This window comes from Spinacia oleracea, chromosome 6, assembly GCF_020520425.1.
Source record: "Spinacia oleracea cultivar Varoflay chromosome 6, BTI_SOV_V1, whole genome shotgun sequence".
NCBI lineage: Eukaryota > Viridiplantae > Streptophyta > Magnoliopsida > Caryophyllales > Amaranthaceae > Spinacia > Spinacia oleracea.
This window is the reverse complement of record NC_079492.1, coordinates 73193803-73209674: the sequence shown is the minus strand read 5'-3', so window position 1 is coordinate 73209674 and position 15872 is coordinate 73193803. Positions and strand designations below refer to the sequence as shown.

At 42.4% G+C, this 15872-nt stretch overlaps 1 protein-coding gene and 1 non-coding gene across 2 annotated transcripts; one reads left to right on the top strand and one right to left on the bottom strand.

Moving 5' to 3' along the window:
* Window positions 1-1161: 1161 nt before the first annotated feature.
* On the bottom strand, window positions 1162-1268 carry LOC130464689 (small nucleolar RNA R71). Its single transcript, XR_008925047.1, has one exon. It is a non-coding gene; the product is annotated as a small nucleolar RNA R71 (small nucleolar RNA).
* Window positions 1269-1380: 112 nt separating this feature from the next.
* LOC130463263 (B3-hordein-like) lies at window positions 1381-15601 on the top strand. Its single transcript, XM_056832343.1, has 8 exons — window positions 1381-1390; window positions 1749-2043; window positions 2203-2290; window positions 2973-3030; window positions 3127-3190; window positions 3325-3376; window positions 4318-4431; window positions 15584-15601. The coding sequence occupies exons 1-8, from the start codon at window positions 1381-1383 to the stop codon at window positions 15599-15601; spliced, it is 699 nt and encodes a 232-aa protein (XP_056688321.1).
* Window positions 15602-15872: the final 271 nt, after the last annotated feature.

Sequence of the window (15872 nt, the reverse complement as noted above, 5' to 3'; positions counted from 1 at the left end):
TGAGCCAATGAGGACATTGTCCGATTTAGCTTGGGGGGGATATTGGCTTCTTGTACATATTGGTATGATTTCTCTTCTTCTTTTCTCTCCTCTATTTATTGCTTTTGTGTGTGTGTGTTTAAAGCCCGTTAATTCTAAGTCTATGATTAGTATCGATTCGAGAGAGCATGCTAGTCTAATTAATTACTTTGTTGATTATTGTGATTGTTTATCGTCCTGGATTGTTATTTGTTGGTGAACCTATGCCCTAGATTCTTTAATTCCTGAATTCTTAATTATTTAATTATCGTCATAGTCTTAGTATACAAATCATCAACCAAACTATTGTTCCCAATAGTCTAGATTAGTTGATTAGTAATAGAAAGAACATTGTTTCCCTGTGGATTCGATCCTGACTTCCCTTGCTACCTAGCTAGTGGACTTAGGTTATTTTTGACTGGGTGATACGACTTTAGCCTGTCAAAATTTTGGCGCCGTTGCTGGCGAAACGGTTTTATTTTCTGTTATTGATTGTTTATTCTGGTTATTGTTACTTCTCAAGGAACCCACGTTCCTTGAGACCGGATCTCACACTTTTCTTTGTAGTTTCTTTGTCTATGCCCAGGACCGTAGGTACTAGTAATCTTACTCCATTCGATCCTGAGCCCGAAAGAATCTTTCATAGACGAAGAACTTTCATTGCACAGTGTGGGAATTACTCTGATTCTGATCATAATATTGGCGATCTTTTTCCTTCAGATACAGATTCAGTTTCAGAGATAGAGATGGGTGACGAAACTCCACCACCACCTCCCCCACGGCTTACAGACTATTCTAAGCCGAGTTTGTCTGTGCTACCAAAGGCAATCATGCCTTCTATTGCAACTGAGACCTTCAAGATTGAGCTTGCATTGATTAACATGATTGAGAGATGCCAGTACGGTGGGGAACCAGGTGAAGATCCGAATCTTCACATTCAGCCCTTCATCCAATACTGTTCCACTATCAAACAAAAGGGATTGACTCCGTAGCAGAACATGGAGATACTTTTCCCGTTCTCTCTGAGTGGGAAAGCAAAGTTGTGGATCAATGGGTTGAATCGGGAAGCTATGAAAATCACAAATTGGGAGTCCTTGGCCCATTGCATTCTATGCGAAGTATTTTCTACCTGAGAAGACAGCTCGTCTGAGGGGTCAGATAATTTCCATCACTCAACAAGCGGATGAGAGTTTGTTCGAGGTCTAGGAGAGATTCAAGGACTTGCAGAGAGAATGCCCGCGCCATGGTTTGGATGACTGGTTTTTGATTCAGCAGTTTTATAATGGTTTGGGTAATGAGTCTAGAATTATTTTGGATTCAGCTGCATTGGGGAGATTCATGCAACTTGAGGTGGACAGAGCTATGGAGGCCGGTGATTGAGGAGATGGCCATTCATAATGCCCAGTATGGGAATCCTAGAGGCCTAGCTAACAAGGGTGGTAAGCATGATTTGAATTCCATAGAATAATTAACTCCCCAATTGACTGCTTTACATTATAAGTTTGATAATATGCAAGCAGCAACTGCTCAATCTGCCCAACCTGTTAGTGTAGCTGCCATGATTGCTCAAACGGCTAATGTCTGTAAAAGTTGTGGAATGTCTGGTCATTATGCACAGGAATGTAGGAGCTCTATTGAACAATGTAACGCATTCCAGTCCTATAAACAAAATAACCCATTCTCCAACTCTTACAATGAGGGCTACAAAACAACCCTTTACTATCTTATAGGAGCAACAATATCCAAAACCCCCCATCAAGTCCAACATCCACCACCACAACAACCATACCAACCCCCACAACAACAATCATACCAACCACGAAACAACTACAACCAACAGTCTAGTGGGCCACCTAGGTTTCCTAGACAACACACATCACCTCCACCACCACAACCTCAACCTACACAGTCTGACCCTATGCTAGTAGAGATGAGGAATATGATGCTACAGATGCAGAAATCTCTAAGTGAAAAGGATCCTAAAATCGATGCTCTTACTACTCACAATAAGATCATTGATACACAGTTGGCACAAATGGCTACTACTATTACAGGGAGGCCACCAGGCCAATTTCCGTCACAACCTGAAAATAGGGAAACTGCAAATGCTATTACATTGAGGAGTGGTAGGGGTTATGATGGTCCTTCTATGCCCGTTGAGGTTGATTCTGGGGTGTCTGCTAGTGGTCTGGTTAGTGAGGAAGTCCAAGAGATAGTCATGGATGGTAAGGAAGATGAAAAGGTATTCAGTGAGAATGAGGCTACAACTGAGGTTAAGAAGGGTACAGATATTCAAGTACCACCTATTGTACTCCCCTTCCCAAACCGGCAACTCAAGAATAAGCTAGACAAGTAGTTTGGCAAATTATTGGAAGTGGTCAAAAACTTGCAGGTAACAGTTCCTTTTCTTGAATTAATTTTACAAGTTCCTGCTTATGCTAAATTTATGAAAGATATTTTGACCAAGAAACGTGCTTTTAGTGAGGTAGAGACTGTAGCTTTTACTGAGGAGTACGTGTAGCGCCTATTTGCAAAATAAGTCTCCACCTAAACTTAAAGACCCCGAGAGTTTTTCCATCCCATGTAACATTGGCACCGTATTTATTGATAAAGCTTTGTGTGATTTAGGGGCTAGTGTGTCTGTTATGCCTTTGTCTGTATGCACTAAACTGAATACGGGTGAGCTTAAGGTTACCAATATCACTCTGCAAATGGCCGACCGTTCTGTCAAATACCCTTTAAGTGTTTTAGAGGACGTCCCTGTTAGAGTAGGTAAATTTTATATACCTGTAGACTTTGTGGTACTAGACATGCAGGAGGACTCACAAATTCCCATTATCTTAGGTAGACCCTTCCTTCACACGGCGGGGGCGGTCATTGATGTTAAAAGTGGGAAATTGACTTTGTCTGTTGGGGATGATAAGGTGACTTTTAATCTAAATAGTGCCTTACAGAGTCCCATGATAGAGGAAGAACAATGCTATCGAATTGATGTAGTCGATTTTATTATGCGTGATAACGTCTCCCAAGTTCTCGAAAGGGATCCTTTGGAGGCAGTGCTTTGTTGTAAATCTTCTGCAGGTGATAGCAGTTCTTGGAGTGCTGAAGTGGATGCTCTAGAGTTGGCTCTTGATGGTGGAGGGTCTGAACCGGAGAGCACCAAATTGAAGAGGTTAGTTCGGCCGATTTGTCCTGTTAAAGAGGTAAAGAAACCCGAACTTAAGCATCTTCCTGCTAACCTTAAATATGCATTTTTGGATGATGAACAACTTTGCCCTGTAATCTTCAGTACTGCACTTGATGCAGACCAGTTGTCCCAACTTCTTACTGTGTTGAAAAAGCACAAAAAGGCCATCGGGTACAGTATTGATGATTTAAAGGGTATTAGCCCTGACTTTTGCATGCATAGGATACATCTAGATGAAATTCACAAACCATGCATTCAACCCCAACGTCGTTTGAACCCCGTCATGCAAGATGTTGTGAAAGCTGAAGTTATAAAATTGCTTGATGCGGGTATTGTTTATGCGGTGTCTGATTCTAAGTGGGTGAGTCCTGTTCAGGTAGTGCCTAAGAAAGGGGGGACAACTGTGGTTAGAAATGAGAAAAATGAGTTGATACCAACTAGGGTAGTCACAGGTTGGCGCATGTGCATTGATTATAGGCGTCTAAATGTTGCTACTAAAAAAGACCACTTTCCCCTCCCCTTTATTGATCAAATGTTAGAAAGGCTAGCTTGTCACAAGTTTTTCTGTTATCTGGATGGTTATTCTGGTTTCTTTCAAATTCACATACATCCAGACGACCAGGAAAAGAACACCTTCACCTGTCCCTATGGTACCTTTGCATATCGTAGGATGCCCTTTGGTCTGTGTAATGCACCTGCTACTTTCCAACGTTGCATGATGAGCATCTTTTATGAGTTCATTGAGTCTATCATGGAAATGTTTATGGATGACTTTATTGTCTATGGTACTTCTTTTGATTCTTGTTTGCTATATCTGACTAAAGTATTGAAAAGGTGTGAAGAATGTAATCTAGTTCTGAATTGGGAAAAGTGTCATTTAATATCTTATAAGGGCATTCAAGTGGATCGAGCTAAGGTCCAAGTGATTGAACGATTGCCCCCTTCCAGTTAATGTGAAGGGTGTTAGAAGTTTTCTTGGTCATGCGGGGTTTTATCGCCGCTTTATCAAGGATTTTTCTAAAATTGTTAAACCACTGACCCAGCTCCTCCTCAAGGATGCCCCATTTGTGTTTACTGATGCTTGTCTTGAGGCTTTTGACATGATTAAACAGGCACTAATTTCGGCTCCTATCATCCGTTCTCCCGAATGGGATCTTCCGTTCGAGATAATGTGTGATACAAGTGACTACGCAGTTGGGGCGGTTTTGGGTCAGAGAAAGGAAAAGGTCTTGCATGCCATCTACTATGCAAGTAAGACCTTAGATGAAGCTCAAGTTAATTATGCTACTACTGAGAAGGAGCTTCTAGCCATAGTCTATGCCTTGGATAAATTTGGCACCTATCTGATTGGGTCCAAGGTGATAGTCTATACTGACCATGCGGCTCTTAAGTATCTGCTCTCAAAGAAGGAAGCCAAGCCTAGGCTTATTCGATGGATACTACTGCTACAGGAGTTTGATCTAGAGATTCGCGATAAGAAAGGGGCCGAGAATGTGGTTGCAGATCACTTGTCTAGATTGAGATATGATGATGGTAAAGTTTCTACACCGATCGATGATTCATTTCCTGTAATACCCCGAATTTTTAAAACTCAATTAATTATGCTTAAGTATTTTTATTTAGTTTAAAATCATTTTAAATTCTTAATTTGAACTTTATTTTAATTAACGAAGTTTTATTTCGCCTGAATTTTTAATTTTGTTACACGAATTACTATTTTTAGATTTTATAATTTAATTTCATATTTACGAGCTTAATCTTAATATTTTCGGGTTTTAAATAAATTTCGAAACATTCTTATCTTTATTCAAGAACTAAACTTATTTTACAAAAAGTTTTACGATTTATTTTTTCAAGATTATATTACTCTCGTATTTTCGAGAATAATTACGTTTTAAATACTTCGTACGTTTTCGTTAACGACTTATTCAGAAAATAAATTCAATTACTTGCACGTTATAAATATTATTTTCGGAAATTAATTTAGACAAATTTATTATTTTAGTAATTTAATTCTGAAAATTTCCCCAAAATTACTAAAATGCCTTGCAACACAAAAGTCAATTTTCTTCCCTCTTCTTCTTCCTCATGTCACTTTGGCCATGGAAGTCAAAACCTTCACTTTCTACTTGTCACCACCTCAAGGCAACTCAATCTACTTGTCACCACCACATTGCAATTCAAACCTTACTCATCAAACCTACATGAATATGTGGAAATCTAGAACTAGAATAGCTCATCTTATTCATAAATTCCCTTGATTCAATCTCTTCCACTTGTCAATGCAATCAAGCTGAGTTGTTGCATCCATGAAACCCCATGACAACTATAAATAGCTGCTCAATCATCTCAAATGAAACACAACTCAGATATAAATTTCAATTTCAATTTCAATTACAAATTCAATTTTAATTTCAAATTTGGCACTCACCACCACCACCTACTGCCGCCACCACCACCACCACTTGCTGCCACCACCACCACGACAACCCACCACCACCTAGACCTCCCAACACCACCACCACCACCGCACACCCTTCGCCCAGCCTCCCTTGCCTCCACCCCCTCTGCGCCCATCTCCCTCTCCTCCTCGCAGCCACGCCACCACACCGCCACCAGCGCATTGCGCCGCCCAGAACCAGCCACACCGCCATCCACCTTGCCCGAGCAGCGACGCCAGTGCATCCACTCCCTTTCCTCCTCTCTCTGCTTCCTCCCTCGTCCTCCCTGCCGTTCCCCTGCCCCCTCTCTGTTCTTTGTGCGTGAAGTTCAGAAAACCAAGTTCCAACTTTGGAACTTTGGTTTTCTTATAAATCTCAAGTAAGCCCAATTTCTACTTAGGCCCAATTCTTCTTATTAAATTTCTGATTTTGCTATTTCATTCCAATAAGTGTTATTTTATGCAATTAAATTTAAGAATTATCTAGCATTATTATTATTTTCAAATTTAAAACCACTAACACATGAATTCCCTTAAAACTTGAATTTGAACTTTATTTTAATTACTTTATTTATTTTTATTTATCTAATTAATTTATGAATTTATCAACTAAAAACTTATTTAGAAAATATTGATCTTACAATATTTATCGTTTTAATATTAATTCAATAATTTAATCTTTTGAAAGAATTCTGACTCGGAGCTCAGAAAGAACGAACCAAGGACAAAGCTTAACGTAACGCGGAATTAAGGTAACGGCTATTGCTAGTACCCGCAATTCCCTTATAAATGCGTTTATGAAATTACAATGTTATGATTGATTTATGAACTGAATGTTTTGACATGTTTTATGAATTGCGGGAAATGAAATGTGATTTGATTGAATTATTTATTATAATATGATTGATTGAAATTCTTATAAAACGATCTTTATAAGAAACCATGAATGAAATGATGATGCCAGGAAAGAAATGATATTTTATTGATCCTAGGATCTAAATGATGTTTTATCATGATCTCATGATCTAAAGGAATTATGTTACTTCAACTGAAGTAAAAAGGCTAAAATGTAAAATTAAACGAAACATGATAAATGAAAGTGAAAGACCTAGTCCGTTTGGCAGTATATGTTCACAAGTTACGATTCTCGGTCATGCATGTACCCATGGGGCATCCTCCCATTGAGCCAAGGCTCTCATGTTTTCGGGCTAAGGCCCCATGTTTATGGACAACGGTCCATCGTGGAAGACGTTCCACCATGTCATACTTGCCACGGCTAGCATGTGCACCCTAAAGTTATGAATGAATTAAATAAAGGACTTTATAAAATGTTTTACTATATTCTTTTCTCCCCGTGTTATTAAATAAAATGAATTGAAATGAATTTACGTTGCTAGAATAGTTCGTTACTGAGTCTTCGGCTCACCGTTTTTGTTTTCTGTTTTAGGTACTGATGGGGACGATGGACACGAGTAGTGGCGAAGAATTTCACTTTAATATATTCACCTAGTTTATGTTTAAAGTTTTAATAGATTAATTAAAGGCTTTTAGTAAGTTATGTACTTTTATTTCGTTAATATAAAGAATTATTATAATGACTTTTGGGATTTAATAGCTTATGATTGATGGTTGCCTTGTAATTCCCAATAGGGAGTTACGGCAGGTAATGTCCCGACCAAATTAGGTTAATTCCGCTGCTAATTATGCTTTAATAATTGAATTAGAGGTCGGGGCGTTACATTTCCGGATGATCACTTACTTGCACTTGCCAGTCAGTCACCATGGTTCGCACATTTTGCAAACTACATTGTAGGGGGTATTCTTCCGGCCGATCTTACATATCAACAGAAGAAGAAGTTTCTACATGATGTTCGTTTCTACTTTTGGGATGACCCCTATTTGTTTCGTGAGACCGCTCAAGGTTTGTACAAGCGATGTGTTCCAGAACGGGAAGTCCAGGGTATTATCAGTAGGTGTCATTCTTCACCTTATGGTGGTCACCATGGACCGTCAAAGACTAATGCTAAATTGTCACAGTGCGGTTTCTACTGGCCTACTATGTTCGAAGATGCACAAGCTTTCATTATGGCCTGTGATGCGTGCCAGAGGGCCGACACTATTTCGAGGAGGTATGAGATGCCACAGAACGGGATTCTTGAGGTCAAGGTTTTTGATGTGTGGGGAATTGACTACATGGGACCATTGCCATCGATCAAGGGTAATCTGTATATCCTTGTTGCTGTAGATTACGTGTCGAAGTGGGTGGAAGCCGTTGCCTCACCTACTAATGATGCTAAGACGGTCATTTCTCTGTTCAAGAAAGTCATTTTCCCTAGATTCGGAGTTCCGCGATCTTTGATCAGTGACGGAGGGTCACACTTCCATGAGAAGCATCTGGATGCGCTCCTGCGCAAGTATGGGGTTTATCACCGCATTGGGATAGCCTACCACCCTCAGACGAGTGGGAAAGTTGAGGTCTCCAACCGGGAGATCAAATCTATCCTTGAGAAAGTGGTGGCAAAGTTTAGGAAGGATTGGAGCGATAAGCTGGATGATACTCTGTGGGCATATAGAACCGCCTTTAAGACACCTATTGGTACCTCCCCGTATCGGTTGGTGTATGGCAAGGCGTGTCATTTACCGGTAGAAATGGAGTATAAGGCTTATTGGGTAATCAAACAGCTCAATATGGATGCAAAGTTAGCCTGTGAGAGGCGGTTACTTCTATTAAATGAGCTAGATGAATTCCGATTACAAGCTTATGATAGTGCCCGAATTTACAAAGAAAAGACTAAGCGGTGGCACGATAATCACATTTTGCATAGAGAGTTCGCGGTGGGCGACAAGGTTCTGCTATTCAACTCTAGGCTTAAGTTGTTTCCTGGAAAACTTAAGTCTAGATGGTCTGAGTCGTTCACTGTGACTATGTGTAGACACCTACTTTTGACCCCATTCCCGAAAGGGAAGGTTCGATGATGAAAGCATAAATCTCCACTTGACAACGCATCTCCTATAAAATAACGAATCTCGATCACCCCTTTTCATTTCACCCGAAACCTGCTATTTATAGAAACCTGCTATTTATGGAAACCTGCTAAAAATAGTAACTGCCGTAATGGGTAGTTGTTAAAAGTGGCAAGTCATAAAAGATAGAAACCTGTCAGAATTAGGTGTTGCACTCCAACATGAATCCTAAATGAGATAGAGATTACGAGAGAATCCTATTCCTAATATGATTCGAAAATAAGAGTCACGTATTAATTAAAATCCTAACGAGCCTAGAGTTCGTAACGGGCCCAGAGGCATTCCTTCACAAGGTTAATATGCACTAAAAGACTCGATTAAGTCTCCAACACTCCAGATTCTAGGAATCCGTATCTGACTAAGAAAACAGCCCATATCCTATTTTCAACGCCTGGCTCTGGGCGCCGAAATCTTCGGCGCCCAGGCCTGGGCGCTGAAATTACCTGGGACGTGTTCTTTCCTAATTCCTCGTGGATTAGAGCTCTACAATTCAATCTTTCCACGAACTCTTTTCTATAAATATAGCCCAAGTTCGACGTGAAAAAAGGACACAACACACAATTATTATTCTCAGTATTGACTCTAAACCCCAAAGCCTAAGCGTCACGCTGCAAAACTGATCACGCGTTTTGTCGCAATCGATCCATAAATCGAACAGAACGTATCCTGTCCCATAACTCGAGATTCGTTAAATAAAAGGAGAAAAAGCAAAGTCAAAGTGGTTAGTTTTCTGAGAACCGTGACGCACCTCTCAAGGGTGCGTCGTAATGTGTCCCTTTTCCATGATTTAATTGCTTTCCTCGCCCTTTTTATGAACTGTTAAACTAACTAAATCTGATTGTTCTATCACTCCTAATAAATATGATATTTTTGGGAAATTGGATTATCATGCTAGGTCCCTTAATACAATCTAAATCAGATAATCGCGCTCGATCTAGTACTATATGTTGCATATTGTTAAAATCAACTCAGATTAGTTTAATAGTTAACACATATCCCTTCAATTATTTATGCTGAGCTAGTAAGGATATCCTGCCTCTAGAGTTATGGAAGAGCGAGTACTCCTCTCGGTAGTTACAGTCCCCCGAACCCTCAATCTCTACCTTGCGGGTGTATGTTGAGAGATCCCCACACCAGGGATCACAAGGGAACCTACGGCCGTCGTGGTCAAACATAATTGCACTCCCTTTATGTCACGATAACCGGGTTTTGTCAGTTTTTCTCATTGTCGTTAAAAACTGAATGGCAACTCCTATATTACTAGTCAATTGGGTGTATACTCACAGGAAATCCAATTACACTTGATTTGACAAAAAGAAACGTCACACCCACGAGGGACAAGGTCACGCATTAGCCTCGTGCTTTTTCGACCCCCCTCACAGTGGCGACTCTGCTGGGGATAGTGAAGGAAATACTCGTGCTCGTAGGTAATCAAAATAGCCGAAGGGTGAAACGATCCTACCCCGCGTTTATTTCCCCATCAAGTTGGGACGACCTGAAAATCAGCATATTAATGTGAACGGACAGAACCGCATAACGAATCTTGGCTCCCTTGGATGTTTCATCTCGGGAGTTGGGACTAAGGATACCCATCGCCAACCGGGGGTTGCATACGCTTTGAATGTTGTCCACTCGGCACTTTCGCTAGTAGTACACCCGTTCCAAACCCAATCGCTTGCCCATTAGGTCCCTCTCATTGGTGCATGCCCCCTTGGCTTACATCGTGATTGGCCTCTTGGGCGAAATTCGTCTGTTGAAGGCAATACCTCGACCGGGGCATGTGTTGGATCTGCGATAGAAGCGGTACCAAGCTAGGTGCAAATAACTACCCGTAGAAGCCTATCATAAATTACATGACATATTATTATTGCCTCATGATGGAATGTTAGTTATGTGTAGCAAAATATATGATTGTGTGTGACAAACTATCCTAGAAAAACCAACAACCTAAAAAAATTGCCCAAACATTCATAAACCAATTTGCCAAAGAGTTATACCGAAATACGTGTTCCGCAAACCCGAACGATCGCCACAAAAATAAGCGATGCTCGGGATGGCCTGTAACGAATCCCACAAACGCTGCACAACGCGTAAAGGACGTTATTAGGCAAGCACGTGAAATCGAAGTCGCATAAACAAAAGTAGACGCAAACAGAAAACGAGAACCAGCCAGGGACGCATTTTCAACGCCCCTGGCTGGGCGCCAGAATTTCTAACGCCCTACGCTGGGCGCTGAAGTTGCTGGTTGTCCTTCTGGTCAGGCGCATCAGCCTTGGTGCCCGCGCAAAAGGGAAATACGTAGCACAAAAAATCGTTCGTAAAAAAAAAATTGCTACGAGGGCGTAAGAAAAAGCACTCGATTCTAAAAGCAACTCATAAACATAAATAACTCCTTGTGTCGTTGTTAGGCCTCCTACGACGACAATGCTCGGCACCAAAACCGAACATGCCAATAACTATGAATGTCAAAATGGGCAAGTGTTTCGAAAATCCAAAGAATGACCAAAAGAAAGAACTAAAAGTGTACCAACAAAAGAAAGAGCGAAAAACCAATAGAGAGAGTCAAAGTCTAGACTAAGTAATGCTTGAAACTTTGGGGCCTAAACTTTAGCTTATCTTATGCATAGGACTGGTCCTGCCACTTGGTGCCGTTCGGGAAATCAAAGGTTAGTACGTCTCGAAGATACATCGCCAACACCAGGTTTAGTGACTCCAAGCTCCGTCCGTCATCCCTCATTTCAAGGATCTCCGCTTCCCCAACCTCGATTCGCACCCTCAAACATGTCCATCGAAGAATTGCGAGACCAGATGGCTCAAATGACCCAACTCATGGGCCAAATGAAAATGGAAAACGAAGCCTTAGCGGCTGCACAAGACAAAAATGACCTCGATAACGAGAAGAGGATTGAAAAATGGTCCTACAGCAAACCATGGGGAGCAAGTACTTCTCCCTCGATCTTGAACCTTTTCCTGGAAAACTACCAGAAAAGTTTAGTTCATCTGACTTACCAACGTTTAAAGCCACGGACAATCCCCGTGATCACCTATTGAGCTTTGTGAATGCCATGAACTTGAAAGGCGTGGACAAGTCCATGTATTTACCTGCCTTTCCTCTTTCCTTGCAACCTGTGCCGCTCAAATGGTACTATCACCAGGACCCTAAGCTCTTCCCCACTTGGGAAGACTTTGTCAATGTCTTCATCAAGCAATACTCGTCGAACATGGATTTTCAAGTCACCATGCGCGAGCTGGAAGTTCTCTTCCAAAAGAAAAATGAGGGTTTCACAACCTACTTTCCTAGATGGAGGGATCAGGCGGCCCAACTAATCAATAGGCCTCCCGAAACAGAATTGGTCCAAAAATTCATTGACAACCTGGACCCGGCTTACAGACAACACCTAAAGTACCTGGGACTTGACACTTTCAAAAGAGTTTATGATGTGGGAATAAAGATCGAGGATGATCTCGCAAAAACAATACAAAGTAAACCCGCATACAAAAGCAACACCTACAACAGGGGCAACACATCCCAAGCCCAAGAAGTCCATGCCGTAGAGGAGACTCCCGCCCGAAGAAGCCATGGAAGATGGGTCCGAGACCGAAAGTTTGCCCCACTCGGGTCGACTTTGGTACAAGCCTTCGAAAGACTAACCAATCAAGGAAAGTTGAGACCTATAGGCCCCACCTGTGACCCTCATGTCAAGAGCAAATATTGGGTCGAAGGTAGTTATTGCAAGTTCCATCAAGGAAATGGGCATGACACCGAAAACTGCTGGAACCTAAAAAATACAATCCAGGACATGATAGAGGATGAAGTGATACCTCTCCTTAACGTTGGCAAACCCAACAACAACAAGAGCCCACTCAGCTCTTGTCACATCTCTCTCGACCAACCAGAAAATGAGAACTTCGGCCCTACGGTGTACATTACACCTCAAGGTGCACCACTCGCTGTGGTCCCTATGGATCGAATCGAGAGAGAAGTGTGCGGTGTGTGGGATGATGATGCTGAAGATATTTACCTATCTCAAGTGTCGGCCAGGACCTCTTTACTGAAACTTGGTCCGGGTATGCTCACATTGACACCACCCCTCAGGAGCCCGAGGTCGACAACCTCACCCGATCCGGAAGGATATACCAATCGGATATTCGCCCACCTCCTATGGACGATATCCCAGTTAGGTAAACTCCTGAGAATGGACGGCACACCACCGTCGCGGAAGTCATTGAAAATCCTCTCTTGAAACAACTAAAAAGAACTAAAGCCGAAATTACCATCTGGGATCTCATGTGTACTTCAAAGGAACATCACGAAAAGCTTATTCGCTCACTCGACCTCATCTCAGTACCTACAGATATCACACCTGACTCATTGGTTAACCACGTCACGAGAGATGCCGGAGAAAAGGCCATAGTTTTCACTGACAAAGACTTGCCCAAAGAGGGGGGTGCTCACAATAAAGCCCTCTATCTAGTAGTTGGATGCAAAGGACAAAACATCCCCCTAGCGCTCGTAGATAACGGTTCGGCGGTTAATGTTTACCCATTGCGAACCGCCCATTGCTTGGGGCTAGGAAACGATGACTTCCAAACCTCCACGCAAGGGGTACGAGCTTATGATAACTCCCGAAGGCCTGTGTTGGGAAAAATCAACCTTACCATACAAACCGGGCCTGTGGCACGCACCACAGAGTTTCAAATAATCGACATCAAGCCCACTTTCAACCTCCTCTTGGGGCGACCTTGGCTCCATGACTTAGGAGGTGTGGCTTCTACCTTGCACCAAATGGTTAAACTTAACCATAACGGGGTAATACTAGAAATCCGCGCCCCTCCTCTCGACGTCAGTTGTACTATGGTTGGAACGGCCGAAACTGCAGACGACCTTTACGGGTTTCAAATGGAAGAAGCAATCCAATTCATCGAAGACTATGATCCAGCATTCCTAGACCCGCACGCATCCCGAGTCATCCCTAGAATGCTGTTAGCTCAAGGTTATTTCCCTGGAACCCCATTGGGCATAAGGAAGAAGGAATGCACATTCCATCCTTTACCCAACAAATCTACTCCCTTTGGCTTAGGCTATGAACCAACGGAGGAAGATATTGCTGACCGCCTGTCTGGGCTACGCCTTAACAAGGCCAAAGAAACCACCCTCCTTCCCCCGTATCAAAGAACCCTTAACGGGATGTTCGTTCGGGAAGGAGAAGGACACCTGTGTTGTGATTTCCCTGAACCCTTCGTTCAGGATGGCTTGCTAAAACCAGGATTTGAAATCTTCCACGACTGCCACACCTTGGATGAGGCACCCCACCTCACCAAGACTAAAACAGCTGAAATGTTGGACAACCAGGCTTTATGGACATTGTTTAACGAATCGAGGCCTATAGAGGATGAGACTGTGATGACTACCCTAGCTTTACAAGATGAAGGTTTCGATCCAACCCGGTTAATCGCTCCTGCATCAACACTAGAAGAGATCGAGAACGGATGGGTGAAGACATATCAGTGGGTCAATGCAAAAGGAATAGAATTCAAGATGAGTACCGGTGAAGGACCAAAGTTTTACGAGACTAAACCCAAGGTTTGAGCCACATAGAGCACCTTGGTAAAAAGCGCCTAGTAGTTCTTTAGATTGGTAGAAATTACCTGGGACGTGTTCTTTCCTAATTCCTCGTGGATTAGAGCTCTACAATTCTATCTTTCCACGAACTCTTTTCGATGAATATAGCCCAAGTTCGACGTGAAAAAAGGACACAACACACAATTATTATTCCGAGTATTGACTCTAAACCCCTAAGCCTAAGCCTCACGCAGCAAAACTGATCACGCGTTTTGTCGCAATCGATCCATAAATCGAACAGAACGTATCCTGTCCCATAACTCGAGATTCGTTAAATAAAAGGAGAAATAGCAAAGTCAAAGTGGTTAGTTTTCTGAGAACCGTGACGCACCTCTCAAGGGTGCGTCGTAATGTGTCCCTTTTCCATGATTTAATTGCTTTCCTCGCCCTTTTTATGAACTGTTAAACTAACTAAATCTGATTGTTCTATCACGCCTAATAAATATGATATTTTTGGGAAATTGGATTATCATGCTAGGTCCCTTAATACAATCTAAATCAGATAATCGCGCTCGATCTAGTACTATATGTTGCATATTGTTAAAATCAACTCAGATTAGTTTAATAGTTAACACATGTCCCTTCAATTATTTATGCTGAGCTAGTAAGGATACCCTGCTTTTGGAGTTATCGAAGAGCGAGTAGTCCTCTCGGTAGTTACAGTCCCCCGAACCCTCAATCTCTACCTTGCGGGTGTATGTTGAGAGATCCCCACACCAGGGATCACAAGGGAACCTACGGCCGTCGTGGTCAAACATAATTGCACTCCCTTTATGTCACGATAACCGGGTTTTGTCAGTTTTTCTCATTGTCGTTAAAAACTGAATGGCGACTCCTATATTACTAGTCAATTGGGTGTAAACTCACAGGAAATCCAATTACACTTGATTTGACAAAAAGAAACGTCGCACCCACGAGAGACAAGGTCACGCATTAGCCTCGTGCTTTTTCGACCCCCTCACACTATGGTAAGCAAGTTTGGATCAGTTGAAATAGAAAACAATAATGGTGATCGATTCAAAGTCAACGGGCAACATCTGAAGTTGTACCATGATGGGGCTACTGTAGGAGTGGTTGAGGTCCATCACCTCAATCCCTCCGCCCCATGAATTGCATATTCAAGGTAATGAGGTTGAGCGGGACCTAAAAATAAACCAGCGCTTTGCGGGAGGCAACCCGTTTATTGCTTTTGATAGTGTAGTTTAATTTTGTGTGTTTTATAGTTTATCCTTTACATTAGAGAGGCGAGGAGAGGGTATTTTTACTGTTTTGGGTGTTTTATGATGTGCAGGTGTTAGCTCCCAAGTGAGAAAAGTTAGAAAAATCGTGAGCAGATTTGCAAATCGTCCGGTGGGCACCGGGCGAAAGCCGCCCGACCGGGCGCGTGTTGAAGGAAGGAAAAACGTCTCTTTCCGCCCGTCGGCAGACGTGCGCCCGTCGGGGGGGTACGAGCTGATGGCCCGACGGGCTGGCACTGGCCCGGCGGGCGGGTGTATATGGGAGTTGGAAAGTAGGACGAAGGAGAGTTTCGCCAATCGCCTGGTGGGCACCGGGCGAGAGGCGCCCGACCGGGTGCGTGA